This window comes from Dermacentor silvarum, chromosome 6 (genome assembly GCF_013339745.2).
Source record: "Dermacentor silvarum isolate Dsil-2018 chromosome 6, BIME_Dsil_1.4, whole genome shotgun sequence".
NCBI lineage: Eukaryota > Metazoa > Arthropoda > Arachnida > Ixodida > Ixodidae > Dermacentor > Dermacentor silvarum.
In genome coordinates this window covers 84,112,954-84,132,674 of record NC_051159.1, presented here as the reverse complement: position 1 = coordinate 84,132,674, position 19,721 = coordinate 84,112,954, and the positions used below count along the sequence as shown (strand labels likewise).

The 19,721-nt window shown below is 44.8% G+C and overlaps 1 protein-coding gene across 1 annotated transcript in view; it reads right to left on the bottom strand.

Moving 5' to 3' along the window:
• The window catches only part of LOC119455089 (delta-like protein 1), a 35,628-nt gene that overhangs the window by 3,433 nt on the left and 12,474 nt on the right, over positions 1-19,721 (bottom strand). Inside the window, exons 4-5 of the mRNA XM_049668958.1 lie at positions 10,101-10,274; positions 846-962 (exon numbers count right to left, since the gene is read on the bottom strand). Of these exons, the coding sequence (XP_049524915.1) occupies positions 846-962; positions 10,101-10,274 (291 nt within the window). The remainder of the gene's footprint in view (positions 1-845; positions 963-10,100; positions 10,275-19,721) is intronic.

Sequence of the window (19,721 nt, the reverse complement as noted above, 5' to 3'; positions counted from 1 at the left end):
GCGTATACAGTGCGCATATATTCAGTGTGCGTCCATTCACTTATTCTTGATACGTCGGCGATAGAGTGGGCGTAAGTTTTCCTGCCATTTGGACAGATGTGTATAGATAACGTGCGCGAAACTTACTATGACAGGAAGCGGCGCTACTCCCTTTGTCATTGTTTAACGATTGGTACTCACTGTTGCCGACGTTCTGGGGATGAAGCCCTTTCTTTGAAGGTTAGCAATACAAGGCTTGCGGATGAGCAAATTTCTGTATCCTCGAGGAAAGCCGTACATCACGAAGTGCCGGTAACACGTTCGGACAGTTGCAGCAGCGGTCCGCGAACTTCGCCACACAGATTCATTCTATTCCTTAACATGCCAGTCACTATTTTTGTAGCCAACTACTGCACACGTCTTCAATCCACATTATTCAATCTAGCATGATTGGAGCACAGTGTGTTAGCGAAAACTCAGTTGCATTTCCGACAGCTGATCGCACAGAAGCAAGGTAGAATCGGTAATGGTTTCGTATTCGTGCGCGGTCGCTGAGAGGTATGGCGCGCCGCCGTGAGCGCCATCTCGTTTCTCTAAAACAAACTGCTCCGCGAAAAGGGTCAATAGGGTGAGGCCTTCACGGCTTCTCGCCCATATATACTAAACCACGCGAATTGCTCACTGACTGGTCTATTAGATAACAGAACGTTGATACGTTGGAAGTGATCCGCGCGCTACGTGGGAGTCCTATCCTTACAGAATGGAGTGCACACTATTTGTCGTGAGTGACAGAGAACGAAACAAACCTTCGCAGTAAATAACCAAGCATGAGAAGCAGCAGACGGCTAGCGAATGCGCCCTTATACCTATCTCGCAGAGTCGGCCCCTGAATCCAATCTTGCAGTAGCAGACGTCAGTGAGGTCTTCGCGGGTGACACAGGTGCCACCGTTCAAGCAGGGGCCTTCCTCGCAAGACATCTCACCTGCAGTGCACGCACAAGCAAGGTGCATGCGAAACAGCGAGCGAAGGAATACGTCATATAGACGCACCTACATATTTGCGCAAGAGTGACGTAAGAGTTCTGTTGATGCATGGTACCTTACCCTATGCAAAAACGTCGTGCCCCAAAATGAATGAGTATAAACCAGTCCAGCGTCCTCGCTGTCCTGTTCACTTTTACTCTCTAAATTTTTGTGTTTCTTCCGAAGTGCTGGAAATGCATCAGTTATCAGAAACCCAACTAGCCCAGCTTCCTGCCACACTCTTAAAAAATCAGGCAAGTTTGCACTCGGTCGCGCAAAGCTTAGGCACAGCGAAGCTTACTGGCTGCTACTGCTAGGTATGAACTTGTTTTAACTTAACTACGCATGTAGGAAGGTATTCTCGAGCGATCATTTTCGGAGGTACCGTCCCTTTCGCGACATTTCGCGTGACTAGTGCTCGACGAGTGGGCGCCTACGAGCGACAGCGCACCTGGCATGCCACAAACGCAGGCAGGCTAACCAAGTTTGGTACAGTGCCAAGAACGCTGTCGTTTGCCAACGCCGAACGCATTGGCGACATTTCGCGTGACTAGTGCTGGACGCGTCGGCGCCTACGAGTGACAGCGTTCCTGGCATGCCACAAACGCAGGTAGGCTAACCAAGGTTGGCACAGTGCCAAGAACGCTGCTGCTTGCCGATGCCGAACGCGTTGGAGGCTAGCCGCTCGATATTAGCGGCGAGAAGTTGGAGTGGCGCCCTCTACGAGTGACGTCACAGCCAGGACGGCGCTCGCTCGGCTGCTGCGCGCACTCGTTCCCTTCGTGCATGCTTAGGGTATTGGTGGCTCCAGCCGTACTTATTAAAGGATATGCCGGCTTCTTTTTACTGTCATGCCTGAACGGCAGTTTCTTCTTCAAAACCGTGAGTCGTGAAAATTTGCGGCGTTGATATCGCAAGCTATGTAGCATTGAAGCGGTCTACTGGTTTTGCAATGCGTATATGCGCAGTGTCTGTTCGTAAACTTTGCGTATAAAGAATGTCTGCAATTTCAACACACGAAGTTGTGTATGATGCTCCGCAAAACACCTAACATTCCCTTAGTGCTTAGCTATGAGAGACATTGCATTTTACAAGGAAGGAAAAATCTTGGTATTAGTATTTGATGTCAATATTATAAATGCGTATTAGAAGGAAACTGCACAGCAAATCTTTTCTGATGATTCTTATTACTATGGTGAGTTGTTGTAGTCAAATATGGCTACTTTATTAATGCGTAAAAGGAAGAGTTAGGTGATTTTGCATGAAAACGTTTGCTAATACTTTCACCGTTCTTCAAACACGCAATGGGCACCCAGAAAACGCATTGCTCATGGTTGTTAACACGACGGCGCGTCACGTATAGTATGTTTATACTTCACGAATACCATAACAGCAATCACCTGAAAGAACAGTTTCGTGGTTAAGATCGAGAGCCTATCAATTGCACGCGAGAAAATGTTTCATAATGACCCTCAGTTGCCTTTATCGACATCATGGCACAGCCCTTACGCAACTAAATCTACCGACTGTGGTTATGGCGAGGCATGCATTATTCACGAAACCCATCAGTTGACTACAACTTCGAATTGAAACCATGAAGCAGTTCTTTAAGCGCCAATTGCAATGCCTAAGGTATACTCGAGGTTATACAGCTCAGCTTAGGCTGCGCTGAAGAGGAAAATTAAAACACCTTCTGCCTCACCATGTCTCGATCCTGCGTTGTCTAACTACGCAAACTGGGAACTATTCGCTTCGTGAGTACATAAAAGAGAACCTCACATACCCGCCTCATAGAGAAGACTCAAATGAATTAATTCACTTGATTTTTGACCTCCACAGGGGAATAAATGACATCTTCAATAAGCCTCATACTGCTAATAAATGAGGCTTCGGCTTCTTTCTAGCTGCAGCCATACAGTCCAAAAGGCATAATTCACTAAAAAATTTGGGCCGAGGAGCCTGTGTCAGTTCGCCAAACAGATTCGTGATGTCCGTTCCTGAAGAAACAAGCAGCCGTAAATTCCACAAGTGAGTTGAACGTGTAGCACGGAACCGTTGGACATATAAAGTTTATTCCTATCCTATCCACGGAACAGTGAATAAATATTGGCACATTCCTTTGGGTATTCTGCAAATAGCTGTAAGCCTCAATTAGCTTTACTTCAAATTACCACCACTTGAAATTAACCGGTGAGGAACGGCCTAATTTTGAGAAGCAGTTAAAGGAACAAGCGGTGCTGGTTGAATCTAAACTTCACTGTCAGGTCCTCGCGTTACTGCCGAGCGTTTCTGTGAAGAAATGGAAAATTAGATACTATACCATGAGCTACTCGTCATAAGCAAACACGTTTTAATGGGTTAAAATCAAGGTAAATGTAGCAGACATAGTGACATGCTCGTTGCACCACTGCAGGTATGGTATCCTAACTGGATTCTTATGTACTATGTTTATGCTTTTATTAGTCACGTGCTATTTATGCTTTTTATTAGTCCCTCAATTTGAAAACTCTAGATACGAGCATGAAAAACATGCAATGGGCTGGTCTGAGCTCCTTCGGCTGGGACTGCAGCGTTGCCCTTGAGAAATAAATTGTCTAGGAAATAAGTTCTTTGAATCAGTTTGCGCGAATGAAGACGTCGTAAAGTGTATTTGAGATGACCGTCATAAGTATACAAGCACAGGGAACGACAGCGAACAAACGGAAACACTGCAGAAGGCGTCCGGACAGCGCCCGAACGGCAGCAGACGACAGGCGCGAGTCCGTGCCGTGACGTCACGCGAGCGGTGCTCGTAGCGCCCCTGTAGGTCGTTCTCGGGGCTATATCTTGAGCTTTGCGCGGCCTAGTGCAAGCTTTCGCTTTTTTTTTTTTAACATGAAAGTGTTTTATGCCGGGGTCCACCAAGACTTCACTGACGTATTTCCGTCACGGAAATACGTCACAGAACATAATACAAAGAAAGAAACCAGAAGAAAAAGTTCCACAAACATGCAAAATTTGGAAATCGAACCCACGACCTCTCGGTCCGCGACGATAGATCGCCGAGCGTTTAACCCATTGCGCCACAAACGCATTTGCAGAGAGCTACACAGACGCGCCTTATATAACACTCCTCCGTGTACCCGCGCTCTTGCTCGGGGTGGTGCCGCCGCCTACGAGCAGAAAAGAGAAGTACTGCATTATGACACTAACGCGCACCGACAGTGAACGCTTCGGTGGTCTCAGCACTACGACGCCTCGATGCCAGCATTCGAAGGGACGCTGGCATCAAGAAGCACTACCAACGCCACTTAGGTGGCGTTCACCGTACTCAGCACAGCGGAGCGTGGCCTCCGCAATTAGCTCTGAAAATGTTTCCGAAGTTGATCGCGGAGGCTGCAATTACGACGCGCTGTACGCGCTGATTTGACTCGGTGACGATTCAGTTACGTGCTTTGTCTTGCGCGTTGTATTAGTGTGTCAGTTACGTGCTTCGTCTTTCGCGTTGTGCTAGCGTGTGCAGCGTAGTGCAGCTTCCATATGCACGACGGTTGCTCATGGTCATCGACGTTGGTAGTCGTGATGGAGGAGACGTGCCACCAGGCGTCAGCGTGGGTGCATCAACGCCTAAGGGCGCTTTAGCCACAAAACACCATAGACATTATATATCAATGTGCAATAAACATTACACTACTTCTGTGAAGACACGTTTCACTTTCGTGTTCTATACCGATTCCTATATAAGAGGGATCAACCACATTTTTTTTCCCTTCTTCTCCTGGCTCAGCGCGCCGCGAAGAGAAGAGAGGCGGGAGTCAGGAAAGCAGGGAGCTGGCGAGGATATCGCATGCACACGGTCTCCTCCTCTTCTTCTTCCGGGTTGCCATGGCTACCACGGCTACGCACCACAAATTACGGCTGGCTTAAACAGCTTCGCTGTTAAAAATAAAGGTCATAATCGTTACTACTTAGTGTCACACCGTTTGCTACCTTGTCATAACTGCACTTGGTAACGATTGAGTTAGGAACATTACTGACTAAAAAAGGTATATACTGTTACTGATGGGTATCAGCTACCAAATTCGACTGCAGTTAGCACCACCGCATTCAAAGTTTCTTATTCTATAACGCATAAATCGGACCCATGTGCACTCTGGAATACGCCACAACTGGTAGAATACATGGAGCAGAGGCGAGACGTTTCGTTTCAGGTGGTGCTAACTTTGTTCGGAATTGGTAGCTGATACCTATTAGTAACAGTGACTAGTGACTACCTTGTTTAGTTGGTAATGTTTCTAAATCTATCGTTGCTCCCTGCAGTTGTACCAAGATACCAAACAGTGTGACACTACGTAGTAAGTGCTAAGTCCTTTTTCTAAAGAGTGCATAACACACATAAGCAATGATCCCTTGATGATAGGCGAGAATTAAAAAGTGAAGCACACTGAGAAGTGTTGGGCAACTTGATAACAAATGATTGTATACAGTAGCCAGACTTGAGTAGCCGCTGCGCGATCTGCGCTATGCTTCCCGTCAGTTCTATATAGGTATATTATGTGCCAACACGATCGCCGAGTGCTATGACGCCGCTTATACCACGTGACACACTCGAAGCCTGGTTTCCTCACCTAGCACGGCATTTTTCATTCTGCACATCAGGGCCGGACCTCAACATCAAAATCATAGATTTTAACAGATGTAAGCGGTTAAGTATATATGTTCACTCTCAGTGAGAAACATGGTCACCAGCGACGTCAGTAATGACGAAGTAATATGATTCAGCCCCACCCCTTTCTTTTTTAAAGCTCACATCCCCATATACATCCAGGAATGTGTGGACACTGGACCAAGGCGAGTTTTAACATGCAGCCGGCCTGAAACTAGGGACAAGGGGAGATTGACAAGAACGTCGCTGAAGTCGCTGAGACAAACTGGACAGTCGCTTTTTTTTTTCTCCAGGTTAACATATATACAAATACCCACGCCATTATGCACCCAAATAATGAGCTTCGCTTCGGCACTGCCATACAAATCTGTTCAGTACAGTTAGTCTTCGCAAGATGCAATGATATCAGGCAAATGGACACAAGAAAGTTGTTACAGTGGTCTTTATAGGCTCAATCCCGATAGGACATTTCGGGTGCCGTGTGGCATCCAACGTATACATACATACATACATACATAACATACATACATACATACATACATACATACATACATACATACATACATACATACATACATACATAATACATACATACATACATACATACATAACATACATACATACATACATACATACATACATACATACATACATACATACATACATACATACATACATACATACATACATACATACATACATACATACATACATACATACATACATACATACATACATACATACATGCATACATACATACATACATACATTTAGCCTGCTACTCTGCTCGGAGAGGAAGAGGAGAAAAATAGGGTTACGAGGAGGATAAGTAGTATAATGCAATTATGCGGGTTCACACGTTCGTGCCCATTGGGCCCGTTTATAAACAGGGTGTCCCAGCTATCACGCAGCACGATTTTAAAAAAGAGGAACGGCGTTACGTGAAGCAAACCGATAGTGCGTATTGGTTTTAGTGCAGTGGAATAGCCGCCGGTAATTTTTCTTTACTGAGATTTAACTAGTTAATTGTAATTAATTATATAACTCAATAAGTACTGTCCTTATTGTCAAAGTGTTGATGAGAAAAATGTAGAGCAACATGAAAAGCTCCCGATACAGCTTTCTGTTGCTCAATACGTGCTACATAAATGTGTTTTTCCGAGTGTGAAAGGAGCCCGCGAATACACGCAAAGTGGCTCGAGCGACCAGTCCCGCGGCAATTCTGCGTGTATTCACGGGCTCCTTTCACACTCGGAAAAACACATTTATGTAGCACGTATTGAGCAACAGAAAGCTGTATCGGGAGCTTTTCATGTTGCTCTACATTTTTCTCATCAACACTTTGACAATAAGGACAGTACTTATTGAGTTATATAATTAATTACAATTAACTAGTTAAATCTCAGTAAAGAAAAATTACCGGCGGCTACTCCACTGCACTAAAAACAATACGCACTATAGGTTTGCTTCACGTAACGCCGTTCCTATTTTTTTTTTTAATCGTGCTGCGTGATAGCTGGGACACCCTGTGTATGTGCAGTATATAGCCCATAATAGAGCTGCCCTGCACTCATCTCGCTAACGTCCTCCGCATTTATCACGCCGAAAAGATACGAAAGAAACGAAACGAACGCCGTCAGTGCGCTTACAGGTCCCTCCGCGCTTAATCACAGTCGCGGTGACCTCGCCGCTCTCATACTGCAGCCTGATAACTGCCAGGCGTGGCGTCACGTGTAATGCTGCCGCGGCTAGGTCGCCTCTGTGGCCGCGTGCTACAAAAAGGAGACTCGCGGGCGACAACTTTCCTCGTACTTGCTGATAAGATATACGTCCACGCCCGAGAGTGGGTCAGCACTGAGTGGAAGTAAGTCACAACGCGCTACACTTGTGATGCGCACTTGCGAGTGCACAGGTGATGTTCCCAGTGAAAATTCCGGTAGAATGCTAGCAGCCTATAAAGTTTTTGACAACGAATAGCTGTTAGCCTAATAAGTTCTTATAGGGAGCCCCATGCTACTCTCCACTGATCTTACCAATATAAAGACCACAAAGAGGACTCAAATTGTATGTATATATATGAAGGAGAAGTAAGGGAACCGAGAGGCCCGATTTATTAATCATATCATAAAAAGCCAACATAAGAAGCCAGCCCCATTATACATCGATATTTCTAATTGGACCCATTGGCTCCAATAGGTCCAACAAATGTTTTACACTAAATTCGCGAAGCTTATAATACGTACATACACCCCGCGGGGTGATCATTTTTAGTGTTTAAGAAATTTTAAAGAATCGCTTGCGGCAGATAGCATATAATTATTGTTCTTGAGCTGGATTATTCGAAGAGGCGGGCATTACTAGCACAAGAAATGGAAACACATATTAAACTAATTACAGGAAATTCACTAATTGCCTTCCTAACTAAATACTTTACGGTCCATATTAAAATTTACGAATTGTAGCCATTGAGCTTGCAAGACGTACCCCCTTGAAATGAATTTCCAGGATGACACCAGTTTCGAGATATTATTTCCCAAAGTGTGGGACGAAATACATGGGCGTTCCAGTTACTTCTGCGCTTCAATGCATAAAAGAGCGTTTTGTTAAAAAAAAAGTAAGTGGTACAACAATGCATTTTTACGAGTTTGTTGGCGCATATCTACAAACTTGTGCATTCTGGAAATTCATCCCTAGTGGATACGCCTTGCAAGCTCACTGGCTACAATTAATAAATTGCCGTAAAGTAAATAAGTCAGAAGATAATTTGTGCATTTATGTTAATTAGTTGAATGGGTGTTTCGAGTTCTCATGCAAGTGATGTCCGCCTCTTTGAATAAAGCTCAAGGACTGGAATTATGTTATCTGCAACTGGCTCATTTTAAAAATTCCGTAGAACTTAAAAATTATCACCCTGTATATTCATATGCACGAACACATAATGACCAATTCATTTCATGACTTACCCATCATTTCACTAAATGCAACTTCTTCATACTATATGTGTGTCTCAGCTAACTTTAGCAAAGCTGTTCAACGAAGAAAATGATTTGATGAACACAGTGAAAGATATATTAACACGAAAGTGTTTTATGCCGGGGTCCACCAAGACTTCACTGACGTATTTCCGTCACGGAAATACGTCACAGAACATAATACAAAGAAAGAAACCAGAAGAAAAAGTTCCACAAACATGCAAAATTTGGAAATCGAACCCACGACCTCTCGGTCCGCGACGATAGATCGCCGAGCGTTTAACCCATTGCGCCACAAACGCATTTGCAGAGAGCTACACAGACGCGCCTTATATAACACTCCTCCGTGTACCCGCGCTCTTGCTCGGGGTGGTGCCGCCGCCTACGAGCAGAAAAGAGAAGTACTGCATTATGACACTAACGCGCACCGACAGTGAACGCTTCGGTGGTCTCAGCACTACGACGCCTCGATGCCAGCATTCGAAGGGACGCTGGCATCAAGAAGCACTACCAACGCCACTTAGGTGGCGTTCACCGTACTCAGCACAGCGGAGCGTGGCCTCCGCAATTAGCTCTGAAAATGTTTCCGAAGTTGATCGCGGAGGCTGCAATTACGACGCGCTGTACGCGCTGATTTGACTCGGTGACGATTCAGTTACGTGCTTTGTCTTGTGCGTTGTATTAGTGTGTCAGTTACGTGCTTCGTCTTTCGCGTTGTGCTAGCGTGTGCAGCGTAGTGCAGCTTCCATATGCACGACGGTTGCTCATGGTCATCGACGTTGGTAGTCGTGATGGAGGAGACGTGCCACCAGGCGTCAGCGTGGGTGCATCAACGCCTAAGGGCGCTTTAGCCACAAAACACCATAGACATTATATATCAATGTGCAATAAACATTACACTACTTCTGTGAAGACACGTTTCACTTTCGTGTTCTATACCGATTCCTATATAAGAGGGATCAACCACATTTTTTTATAAGACTTACGGTGTTCGGTCGTTGAAGGTGAGACGACTGAACATGGTAGGTCTTAAAATCGCCCCTTGCACCATGTTTTTTCAGTCTTTTTCTTTGTTGAACAGCTTGGCTAAAGTTGCGCGTAGCTAGGACACCCTATACAATATGTAAGCAAAATAAAGGTTACCAAGTTGTGCCAGTGGTTCAAGACAAATAGGCGAAGTGTTATGGCAGATCTTCCACTTGGCAAATCTAAATGCTGCTCTAAACTGATCTTACCAATATAAAGACCACAAAGAGGACTCAAATTATATATATATATATATATATATATATATATATATATATGAAGGAGAAGTAAGGGAACCGAGAGGCCCGATTTATTAATCATATCATAAGAAGCCAACAAGCACTGACACCAAGGACAACATAGAGGAAATTTATTATTACGCTATTACGGACGTTAAACCATGGGAAAGAAGCAGCAAGCAGAGAAAGCCTTTCTTTAATAACTGCTATACTCACGGACGCAGAGGTGAGCCTGCAGCTGGAATCCGGGCATGCAGTCGCAGCGGAATGATCCGTACAGGTTGGTGCACACGCTGAAGCGACCGCACGGTCTTCGCAGCCGGCATTCGTCGACGTCGTCCAGGCACGCCGGACCCGAGAAGGCGGCGGGACACAGGCACTGCGTGGTGCCTGCGTCATCGTTAGTTCGCTAATGCTGCCGGTTCGATAACGCCTCTGGTGGCATGCTGAAAACCCGATATTGCCGGTGCCAACACCACTTATATCATCATCATCAGCACCAGCCTATATTTATGTCCACTGCAGGACGAAGGCCTCTCCCTGCGATCTCCAATTACCCCCTGTCTTGCGCTAGCGTATTCCAACTTGCGCCAGCAAATTTCCTAACTTCATCATCCCACCTAGTTTTCTGCCATCCTCGACTGCGCTTCTCTTGCCTTGGCACCCATTCTGTAACTATAATGGTCCACCGGTTATCCATCGTACGCATTACATGGCCTGTCCAGGTCCATTTTTTTCCCTTAATGTCAATTAGAATATCGGCTAATCCCGTTTGCTCTCTGATCCACACCAGTTATGTACGCACTATATATAGGCTTTTGTTGGAATCAGCTAGCGCAAGACAGGGGTAACTGGAGATCGCAGGGAGAGGCCTTCGTCTTGCAGTGGACATGAAAATAGGCTGATGATGATGATAGGCTTTTGAAGCCATCAACCACCATCTATGAGCAAGAAATGGCTCAGTATGTGCGGTTATAGCCCTAATAGCTGAGGATGAAGTATACAGTCAAAAACAAGTATAACCAAATTATATATTGGCCTTGAAGCGCGGCTGCCCGCCCAATTTCCTGTGCTCACTCTTTCTCAACATTTCCACAGTTGTGTTGTTCCACAATATGCACCATCACTTCATTAAGATGAAAGCGACCATTGGCTGGCTGTTGTTCACCAACTTACCAGCGACAATAAAAATGCCAAAACAATGTGCGTGCATCTCGGCTTTTACGGCGCGGACGTTGAATTCAGGTCTATATGCACAAGTTGCCGACATTCATCCCGGAGGAAAAACCCCGTGGTCTAAATAATGTCATCCGACCACGCAAAGCAGAAGCATACATACGTATACATGTATATGCTTCAGAAGGCACTCGAACACGTGACAAGATATAGTTCACCGTTTTCTCCGTGAACGCAGGTGCCGCCGTTAGCACAGCAGTCAGCAGGAGTCGGCCAGGTGTTCATGTAGGGTGCAATGAACTTCATTGCCTCTAGAGGAATGTCACGCTCACGTAAAGGAATACCTGCGACGCGCAATTTTCGAGACACATAAGAGTATATAGAAACGTTATGTGTATGCCTGCAGACATGTGTGTTACCAAACAGCTACTTGGAAGTTTCGGCCCGTTTAATGGCATGAACTCTAGATGGAGCTTTGGTATACAGATACCTTGCAAGGTACGCGGAGTGTGTCAAACGAGACGGTGCAGGCTTTGTAAAGCACAGATATCTCGAGAGGAGAGCTATTCTAAATGCCAGTGTGTGTGTGTGTGTGTGGTGTGCGTGTGCGTGTGCGTGTGTGCGTGTGTGTGTTGTGTGTGGTGTGTGTGTGGTGTGTGTGTGTGTGTGTGTGTGTGTGTGTGGTGTGTGTGTTGTGTGGGTGTGTTGTGTGTGGGTGTGTGTGTGCGTGTGCTGTGCGTGCGTGTGTGCGTGTGCGGTGCGTGTGCGTGTGTGCGTGGTGCAAAAATGCTTTTGACTGTTGCAGACGTTAGTCATCGCGAAGTCATAGCGAAGTTTGAGCAACAGAAAGCTGTATCGGAAGGTTCTTATGTTGCTCTACAATCCTCTCACTGACACTTTTAATCTAACTATAAAGATTGAGAAGTTGATTAATTCATTAGGACTAATTATCTTATTAGCGTAAATGCAAAAAACAATCTGAGTGTGTCCAAGCGACGGCAAACAACATTACCTTGGTTCAGCCCAGGTACATGGCTTTGCATATTTTTGTTAAGGTTTCGCTAAAGTTAAGTGAAAGACCCTGTATATACTGTAACGATAGAAACAAAATGGCGAAAGTAAAAGCTGGTGCACACACACTACTAGCTTACTCAGTGTTCTCGGGGGAACTCGCGTGCTTCCTCTGGTTGTCTTCATATTCGAGGACGCTGTACAGGGCAGGGCCAAGACTCCAACAAAGATCAGGTGCACTGAAATGTCATCAGAAGACAACGATATACTTTTGTGCTTCAGTGCATAAAACGACGTTTTCTTGAGAAAGTAACTGGAACGCCAATGCATTTCTCACCCGCCGTGGTTGCTCAGTGGCTATATGGTGTTGGGCTGCTGAGCACGAGGTCGCGGGACCGAATCCCGGCCCCGGCGGCCGCATTTCGATGGGGGCGAAATGCGAAAACACCCGTGTACTTGGATTTAGGTGCACGTTAAAGAACCCCAGGTGGTCCAAATTTCCGGAGTCCCCCACTGCGGCGTGCCTCATAATCAGATCGTGGTTTTGGCACGTCATCATCATTGGAGTCATGAGGGAGGTAGTGGCCGAATACTGCACCAGGAAGGCCAATTCCTGTTCTGGTGAGGGAGTGACTTTGATGAAGCTTAGTAGGCTTGCCTAGTTTGGTTGCACCTGAATTAGTATATAGCCCCACTAGCTCTCGGGAATATTTTTTGCCGGTGTCAGGCACCACTCCATGCCTGAAAATGTAATGGACTGGAGCAGGATTCGAACTTATGACCTTCAGGTTTGAGGTCGGGTGTTCTACCTCTGCTCCACGCCACCACCTTCTTTGGCACGTAAAACCACATAATTTCATTTTTTTATGCATTTCTCAGCAAACTTCGGGAATATCTCGAAACTGGCGTCATCCTGAGAATTCGTTCCAAGTGGATCCGCCTTGCGAACTCCACGGCTAGAATTTGGAAATTGCAATATGGGCCATAAGGTAATTAGTTAAAAACTTAATTAGTGACATTTCGTTAATTTGTCGATTACATATATCAATTTATTGTGCAAGTAATGTCCGCCTCTTCGAGTAGACCAGCTCATGAACTAGAATTGTGCTATCTGCCACAGGCAACGTTTAGAAATTTTTGAAAGTATTCGCTGAAACGCCCTGTATGTTGCGGTCAAGATTTAAGTTCGTTGTGGAGTGAATAAGGATGATACAGCTTATGATATAATGTTACCCTCGATATGTTACGGCGGGAAGCAAGAGATGGAAGTTCACGGTTAGTTTTAATTGCGGTTATACTAGCAGTTCGATCATAATTTTAACAAATAAAACGAGCGGAGTAATATTTTACGAGTCCTATCGAACTAACTAGGTTAATGTGATTAGGATCGCATACGGCAGATGCATCATGCATACTCTAATTTTGACCGTATTAATGTTTTGTATAGTAATAACTTGAGAGATCTATGATACATTATAAAGGTTGCCGCGCAAGTAACCCGAAGTTTGATTCGCATAGTTAGTAATGTGATAGATACGGGTTGTCCAATTGAGATTAGCTGTAATACGGACCCCTAAATACTCGTATGAAGATACAGGACATAACGTAGTGTTTGTTGTTCAGTAAGTATATTGGAGAAGTAGTATTTTCCCGGGACACGTGAATAAATTTACATTTGTTAGTGTTTAGTTCCATGAACTACTTGTTACATCAACAATAGTTACGACATTAAGGTCGGACTAAAGGCTATTGATATATTCCTCATTTTAATCTCTCTGTATATATAACGCAATCACTTGCAAACAGACGAATGTCAGAATTAATCAGGGAAGGGAAGTCGTTTATATAAATAAGAAATAAAAGAGGCCGAAGGATAAAACCTTGCGGCACACCAGACCCAACTATATACTTTGAAATAAGAGTTATGGTCATTAGCAGAAACAAATTGTTAGTGGTTAATTAGACAGCGTTCTATCCATTTTAAAACATTACAACCAAGGTTTAGCTGCCGAAGCTCATGACGGAGAAGTTTATGGCTTACTTTGTCGAATGCGTTTGAGAAAACTAAGAATATGCAATGAGTAATAATTTATATTAGGTAAAATTGCGTGGGGTGGGGGGCAGGTATAGACGCGTGACAGGGACCTCGCCAAGGTCCTTGCATAGGAGTGCATGTATCGCCACCTTAGCTATCGTAACTTTGCTTTCACGGACCTTTTTCGTCTAAAACCGAATTACGGGAAACAATTCCATGTACCACTCTCGCTTTATTTTATTTTTTAGTTTGAACCAAGAATGCTGAATCCTATAACGGAAGTTGGGTGCTATGGCTATTTTTTGTTGTAACTCGAAATTAACAGTGAGATTACTTAAATTTACAGAGGAAATGTGCACTTAAATTAACAGTGAGATTACTAAAACTTATATAGGAAATATGCACTTAAGTTCAGCGCTAAAGGTTTAGGTATACATAATGCATCACAACACATTTGGCGCCGCCGTTACATGTGGTTCGATCCTATGAATAACTCTACCCCCATTGATGTCAAATTTAACTAGCCCTGACAAAACGCAAAAACATTCCAACTCGGGTGTATATGCCCTCATTTATAAAGTATAAGGAACACCGTATATTTATAAAAATTACTTGATCCCTCTTTCAGAGGAGTTGGTCGTAAACGAAAGTGAAACGCATATTTTAAGAAGCAGTGGCAGCTTTATTGTACATTCACAAATCATCATCATCATCATCACCACCATCACCATTATCATAATTTTGTCCCCTGCAGGCGCTATAGGTGATTCCAAGTTGCGCCCGCATATTTCCTCATTTCATCACCCCACCTAATTTTCTGTTGTCCTCGAATGCACTTCCCTTCAATTGGCACCCATTCTGTAACGCTAATGGTCCACCGGTTATCTGTCCTGCGCATTGCATGACCTACCCAGCTTCATTTCTTTCTCTTAATGAAGTAGAAGATTGGTTACCCCATTTGCTCTCTGATCCACACCACTCTTTCCCTGTATATTGAAGTTGCCTCGTACACTGACATTTTTCGTTCCATCGCCCTTTGTCTGGTTCTTAATTTGTTTTCAAGCTCCTTTGTTAACGCCAAAGTTTCTGCCCATATGTTAGTACCGGTAGAATGCAATGAGCGTATATTTTTCTTTTCAACGACAGCGGTAAGCTTTCGGTCATGATTTGGTAACGTATGCCACATGCGCTTCAACCCATTTTTAGTCTTCTGTAAATGTCAATCTCTTGGTCAGGGTCTCCTATGAGTAGCTGACCAAGATAAACGTACTCCTGCACAGGTTCTAGAGGCTGACTGGTGATCATTAATTATTTTCCCTTGCCACATTACCTTTGTCTTCTTCATATTAATAATCAACCCCCTTCTTAAACTTTGTCGGTTTAGGTCCTGAATCACTTGTTGCAATTCATCTTCAGTGTTGCTGAACAGGACAATGTCATCTGCAAGCCGAAGGTTGCTGAGATATTGGCCGTTGATGACCGCTCAATATTTCCCAGTCCAATAGCCTGAATACTTATTCTAAGCATGAAGTGAATAACATTAGAAAAATTGTATCTCCTTGCCTGACCCCTTTCTTGATAGGTGTTTTCCCCTTTTTTTATTTTCGTGGATAATTAAAGTACCTGTGGAGTCCGAGATATCTGCCAAGATATTCACGTATGCTTCCTGTACTCCTTGATTGCGCAACGACTCCATGCCTGCTGGTATATCTACTGATCGAACCAAATGCATCTTCATAATTTATAGTCATTCACAAATACAAGTACATAAATGTGCACAGCCTTTTATTAATTACAGCTTCTCTCGAAGGGCAAAGCAACGACAACGATAGCAAGCACGCGAGGCCTGTGCTGCTACGCATCGTCAACAGCACTCCGGAGGCTCGCCAAAGTGTCGCCATCGCGCGGAGTTGCGTGATGGTGATTGCGTGCATATATGGGACAAATTTTCGCTGCAGCCCGGCAGAGAATACTTTAGTGTTAAAGAAGATCTGTCAACTGCACGAGCCCAGCGCTCAAAAGAGCGAGTTCATCACATGCCGACTGGAATGGCTTCGGTATTCGTTGTAAAGCCTCTACAACGAAGCGACCTGTATAACGAAGGATTGATTATGTCTCAGCCGAATTCCCATCTTTAATGTGTACTATGAACACTTCTACAACAAAGATTACTACAACAAATTTACCTGTGCAACGATTCAACGAAGGACTGTACGCGCCTTGAAGGCTGCTTTGTTACTTTACAACCAACACCACGGTCTCTGCCATCCGCAGCCGCCACTTGGCTACGCTCTGCGATAGCGCTAACGGCAGCGTTAGCGACGCACTTGACGAGCGTAACGATGTCGGCGAGTGTTACAGCTGCTTGAGGAATCACTCAACTCGTGAGCTGCTTGTCGTAACACAACAGTGCACGAGTCAGCTGACGATTACATCGCAGTTGATGACAACGTGATGATGTCATGCATCGTAACTCACGACCGACGGCGCCTTTAAAGCCTTCCAGGGCAGAAACGACGTCAGTGTTAACGAAGGCAGACAATGAAGAACCCTTAAAAGGACAATAAATTTTGACGACGCGCGATCTTTACAACGAAGTGACCTGTATATAACGAAGAATTTTGGAAATCCCAAGAACTTCGTTATAAAGGCGTTCGACTGCATGCGTGTTTTCCTGGTGTCACGGGAGAGATAGATCATACACCTAGTTTGTATTTTGAGGCAGAGGGGGGGGGGGGGGGGGGCGTTATAAGGGTGATGCGCGAGCAAGGATTGAAGTGTGTGGACGAATATATCATCATCGTCATCATCAGCAGCAGCAGCAGCAGAAGCAGCGGCAGCCTGTATTTTATGGAAATTGGACTAATATACAGTAGGGGCTAAAAGAAAATTGCTGAACACTCGTTTTATGCCTGTTTAGAAGCGTTACATGAAACACATGCAAATGTTCCCCGGTGAAGTACCAAAGGTGGTAGCAATTTTATTTAGGTCAGTCAAAATGGGAGCCGTGTTAAATGTAATCTACACCGAAAGTTTGAACACTGTAGGCTAATCAGGGCTTTCGAAATAAATACTAAATGATCATTTTCTTTTCTTCATTATCTACAGGAGCGTTATACGAAGTGTGTACTTTCTTTGCCCTGATAGAATTAAACGTGGCACCAAGATTCAATTTGCGTGGACATTTGGAGTAATTTGTGGTTGATGTACCATCAAAGTTTAAACTGTGTAGGTTAATTACTGTCTTTGTAAGAAATTACTTATAAAAGCGTCCCAGAGAGAGTGTGTTTTACGAATCGCCTACCAAGTTTGCCTGGTGTCCTGAACGAACTGAATTAAAGGGATGCGGACACAAAATCTGAAAATTTTACGAAAATGCTGAAAATGAATTCACAGTGTGTGATTACACCGAAAAGTAGTAGTCACTTAGCTCATTTTTGAGCCGATTGATTGATTTTTGGCGTTTTTGTGAGCGCGCGCCTCGCCGCCCGACTCGCGGGAGTTGGAAGGCGTGACGTCACGATACCCTCGTCGGATAGCTATAGCCGGCCAGCCGCGGTCATTCGAAAAGCGCCGACGCCGCCATCGCGAGCATGGATTCGAGTTCTGGTGCTTCTACCAGCGATGAGTACACGTCTGAAGACGAGGACCATTCCAACTTGGCAAGAAATATTACCGCTTACGGTTACGAGCCTTCCGCGTCAAGCGACGAAGAAGACCAGGTGGCCGTGGAAGTGCCGGTCAGGTTTTCGCGAACCGTAGCGCGAAGATTTCGCTCTGCACCAGATACTTGTGCAAGAATTATTTGTCATTTCCTCTGTAAACTTGTTTTTTCAAGAGCGCACGCAGGCGAGGCAGCTGCGGGGTACTTCAGCACTGCGTCGATGAATGAATAGTAGTTTATGCCGTCGGCGTGAGCAACTGCTGTGAGGTATCAGTACCTCCGAGACTCTCACGTCCACTTCGCCAGCCGCTAGACAGAAGGCAGCACATGTTTGGCGTTCTCACCGGTTTTTCCGGCTCTTAGCCTGCGGAGAACCAGAGCTGTGTGTGTGCCTGCCACGCTGCCATGTAGGACTGATTTCGTGAGTCCCGCTCGCGCTCGCTAGACTTGAATTAATTGTTTTACTATGTTTTGCCAACCTTTTTAAAGACATTACTGCCTTCGTGCCCAGCCTCGGGCATCTCGCCCCAGCCTCGCCCTCATACTGCTCAAGAAGGCTGCAAGTGAACGAAAACAGTACCGACATCTTTTCGCCTCCTCTTTTCAAGCGCTCCGCTGATCATTTCTGCCTTGCGTTTTCGTGAGAAGACCGATGGCACAGGTATCGAAAGTTTACGCACCTTCTCATCTCTGGGAAACGTGTGCGACGGCGTGTCACGACCGACGATGCTGTATAACAGCAATGGCTGGGCATTTCCTTCCGCCGCGACGAACGCGTCAATACCGAGCGACGACCGCGGGAAGGCGCATGTAAGACGCACCACCTGCGTGAAGCGCCGACTGAGATAATGTTTAAGGCGGACCACGCGCGAAGATCGCCGAAAGGTGTTAAACAAACGCTGCAAGGGACTGACACCCCCGGAAACGCTGCGACGGCTGTGGCCGACCTTGGCCGCGCGCGCGCGCGGGTGGGTGTTATGACGTCAAATTCCAGCTTCTGCCGGCGGCCGCTTGGAGGCAAGGTGCAACAGAAAATCGTAGGGAGCCTACATGCAACAGTGCTTGCATGCAGGCTCCCTAGAAAATCGCAAAAAAAAAGATGTTCCTCGTTCTTTTTTTCACAGCAGCTTGTTGTACTCGCCATTTCCAACAGTTCAACTTTTGTTCCGACGCAAAAAACCACCCGTTAACTTTTGCGTCCGTATCCCTTTAAAGGTGCCGTAGAGTTGACATTTGGAGGGACTAGGGGGAATCTTATGGGTAAATGCGCGGGCAAAGTTTCAAGAGCATCACTTAACTGCGGTATTTGCAATAATTTTATATAGAATTAACTTTTATAGAATTAAACGTTATACGCATTGTATTCCAGACAGACATGTCCTAGGAGAACTGAATTCGGCACCGAGTTCAGATTTAGTACAAATGGGGTCCATGCAGTGGATACGCTGTAAAGTCACTTTATTCCAGTAAGGGTGTTTATATTGTTACGAGACTGCGCGCAATGGGACAAAGATGATGTTGACCATTTGGGTGAAGAAGACGACGACTGAAGAGATTGTCTTTCCGCCATCTTGGCAGTGCTACAGCTCGCTGTATATATTTTGTAAATATATTTTCAGTTATACCATTTCCAGTGACATTTTGGTGGAGGTATATATACATATTGTATATATACATATACAATATATAATTATATACATATAATTATATATGCAATAATATATTATACAATCACATACAATAATTATATAATTATATACATATTGTATATGTACATATACAATATGTATATAATTCATTTTGCATGTACACCATACTTGGTGTTTTGGAGTTCCTTGTTTATCGAGGGTGGAATTCACAACATTACACCCTTAGCAACATCAAATTTTCAAGGGGCGTATACAGAATTACGTACTTCATAGAGAAATAAAAGTCTAATTTAACAAGGACA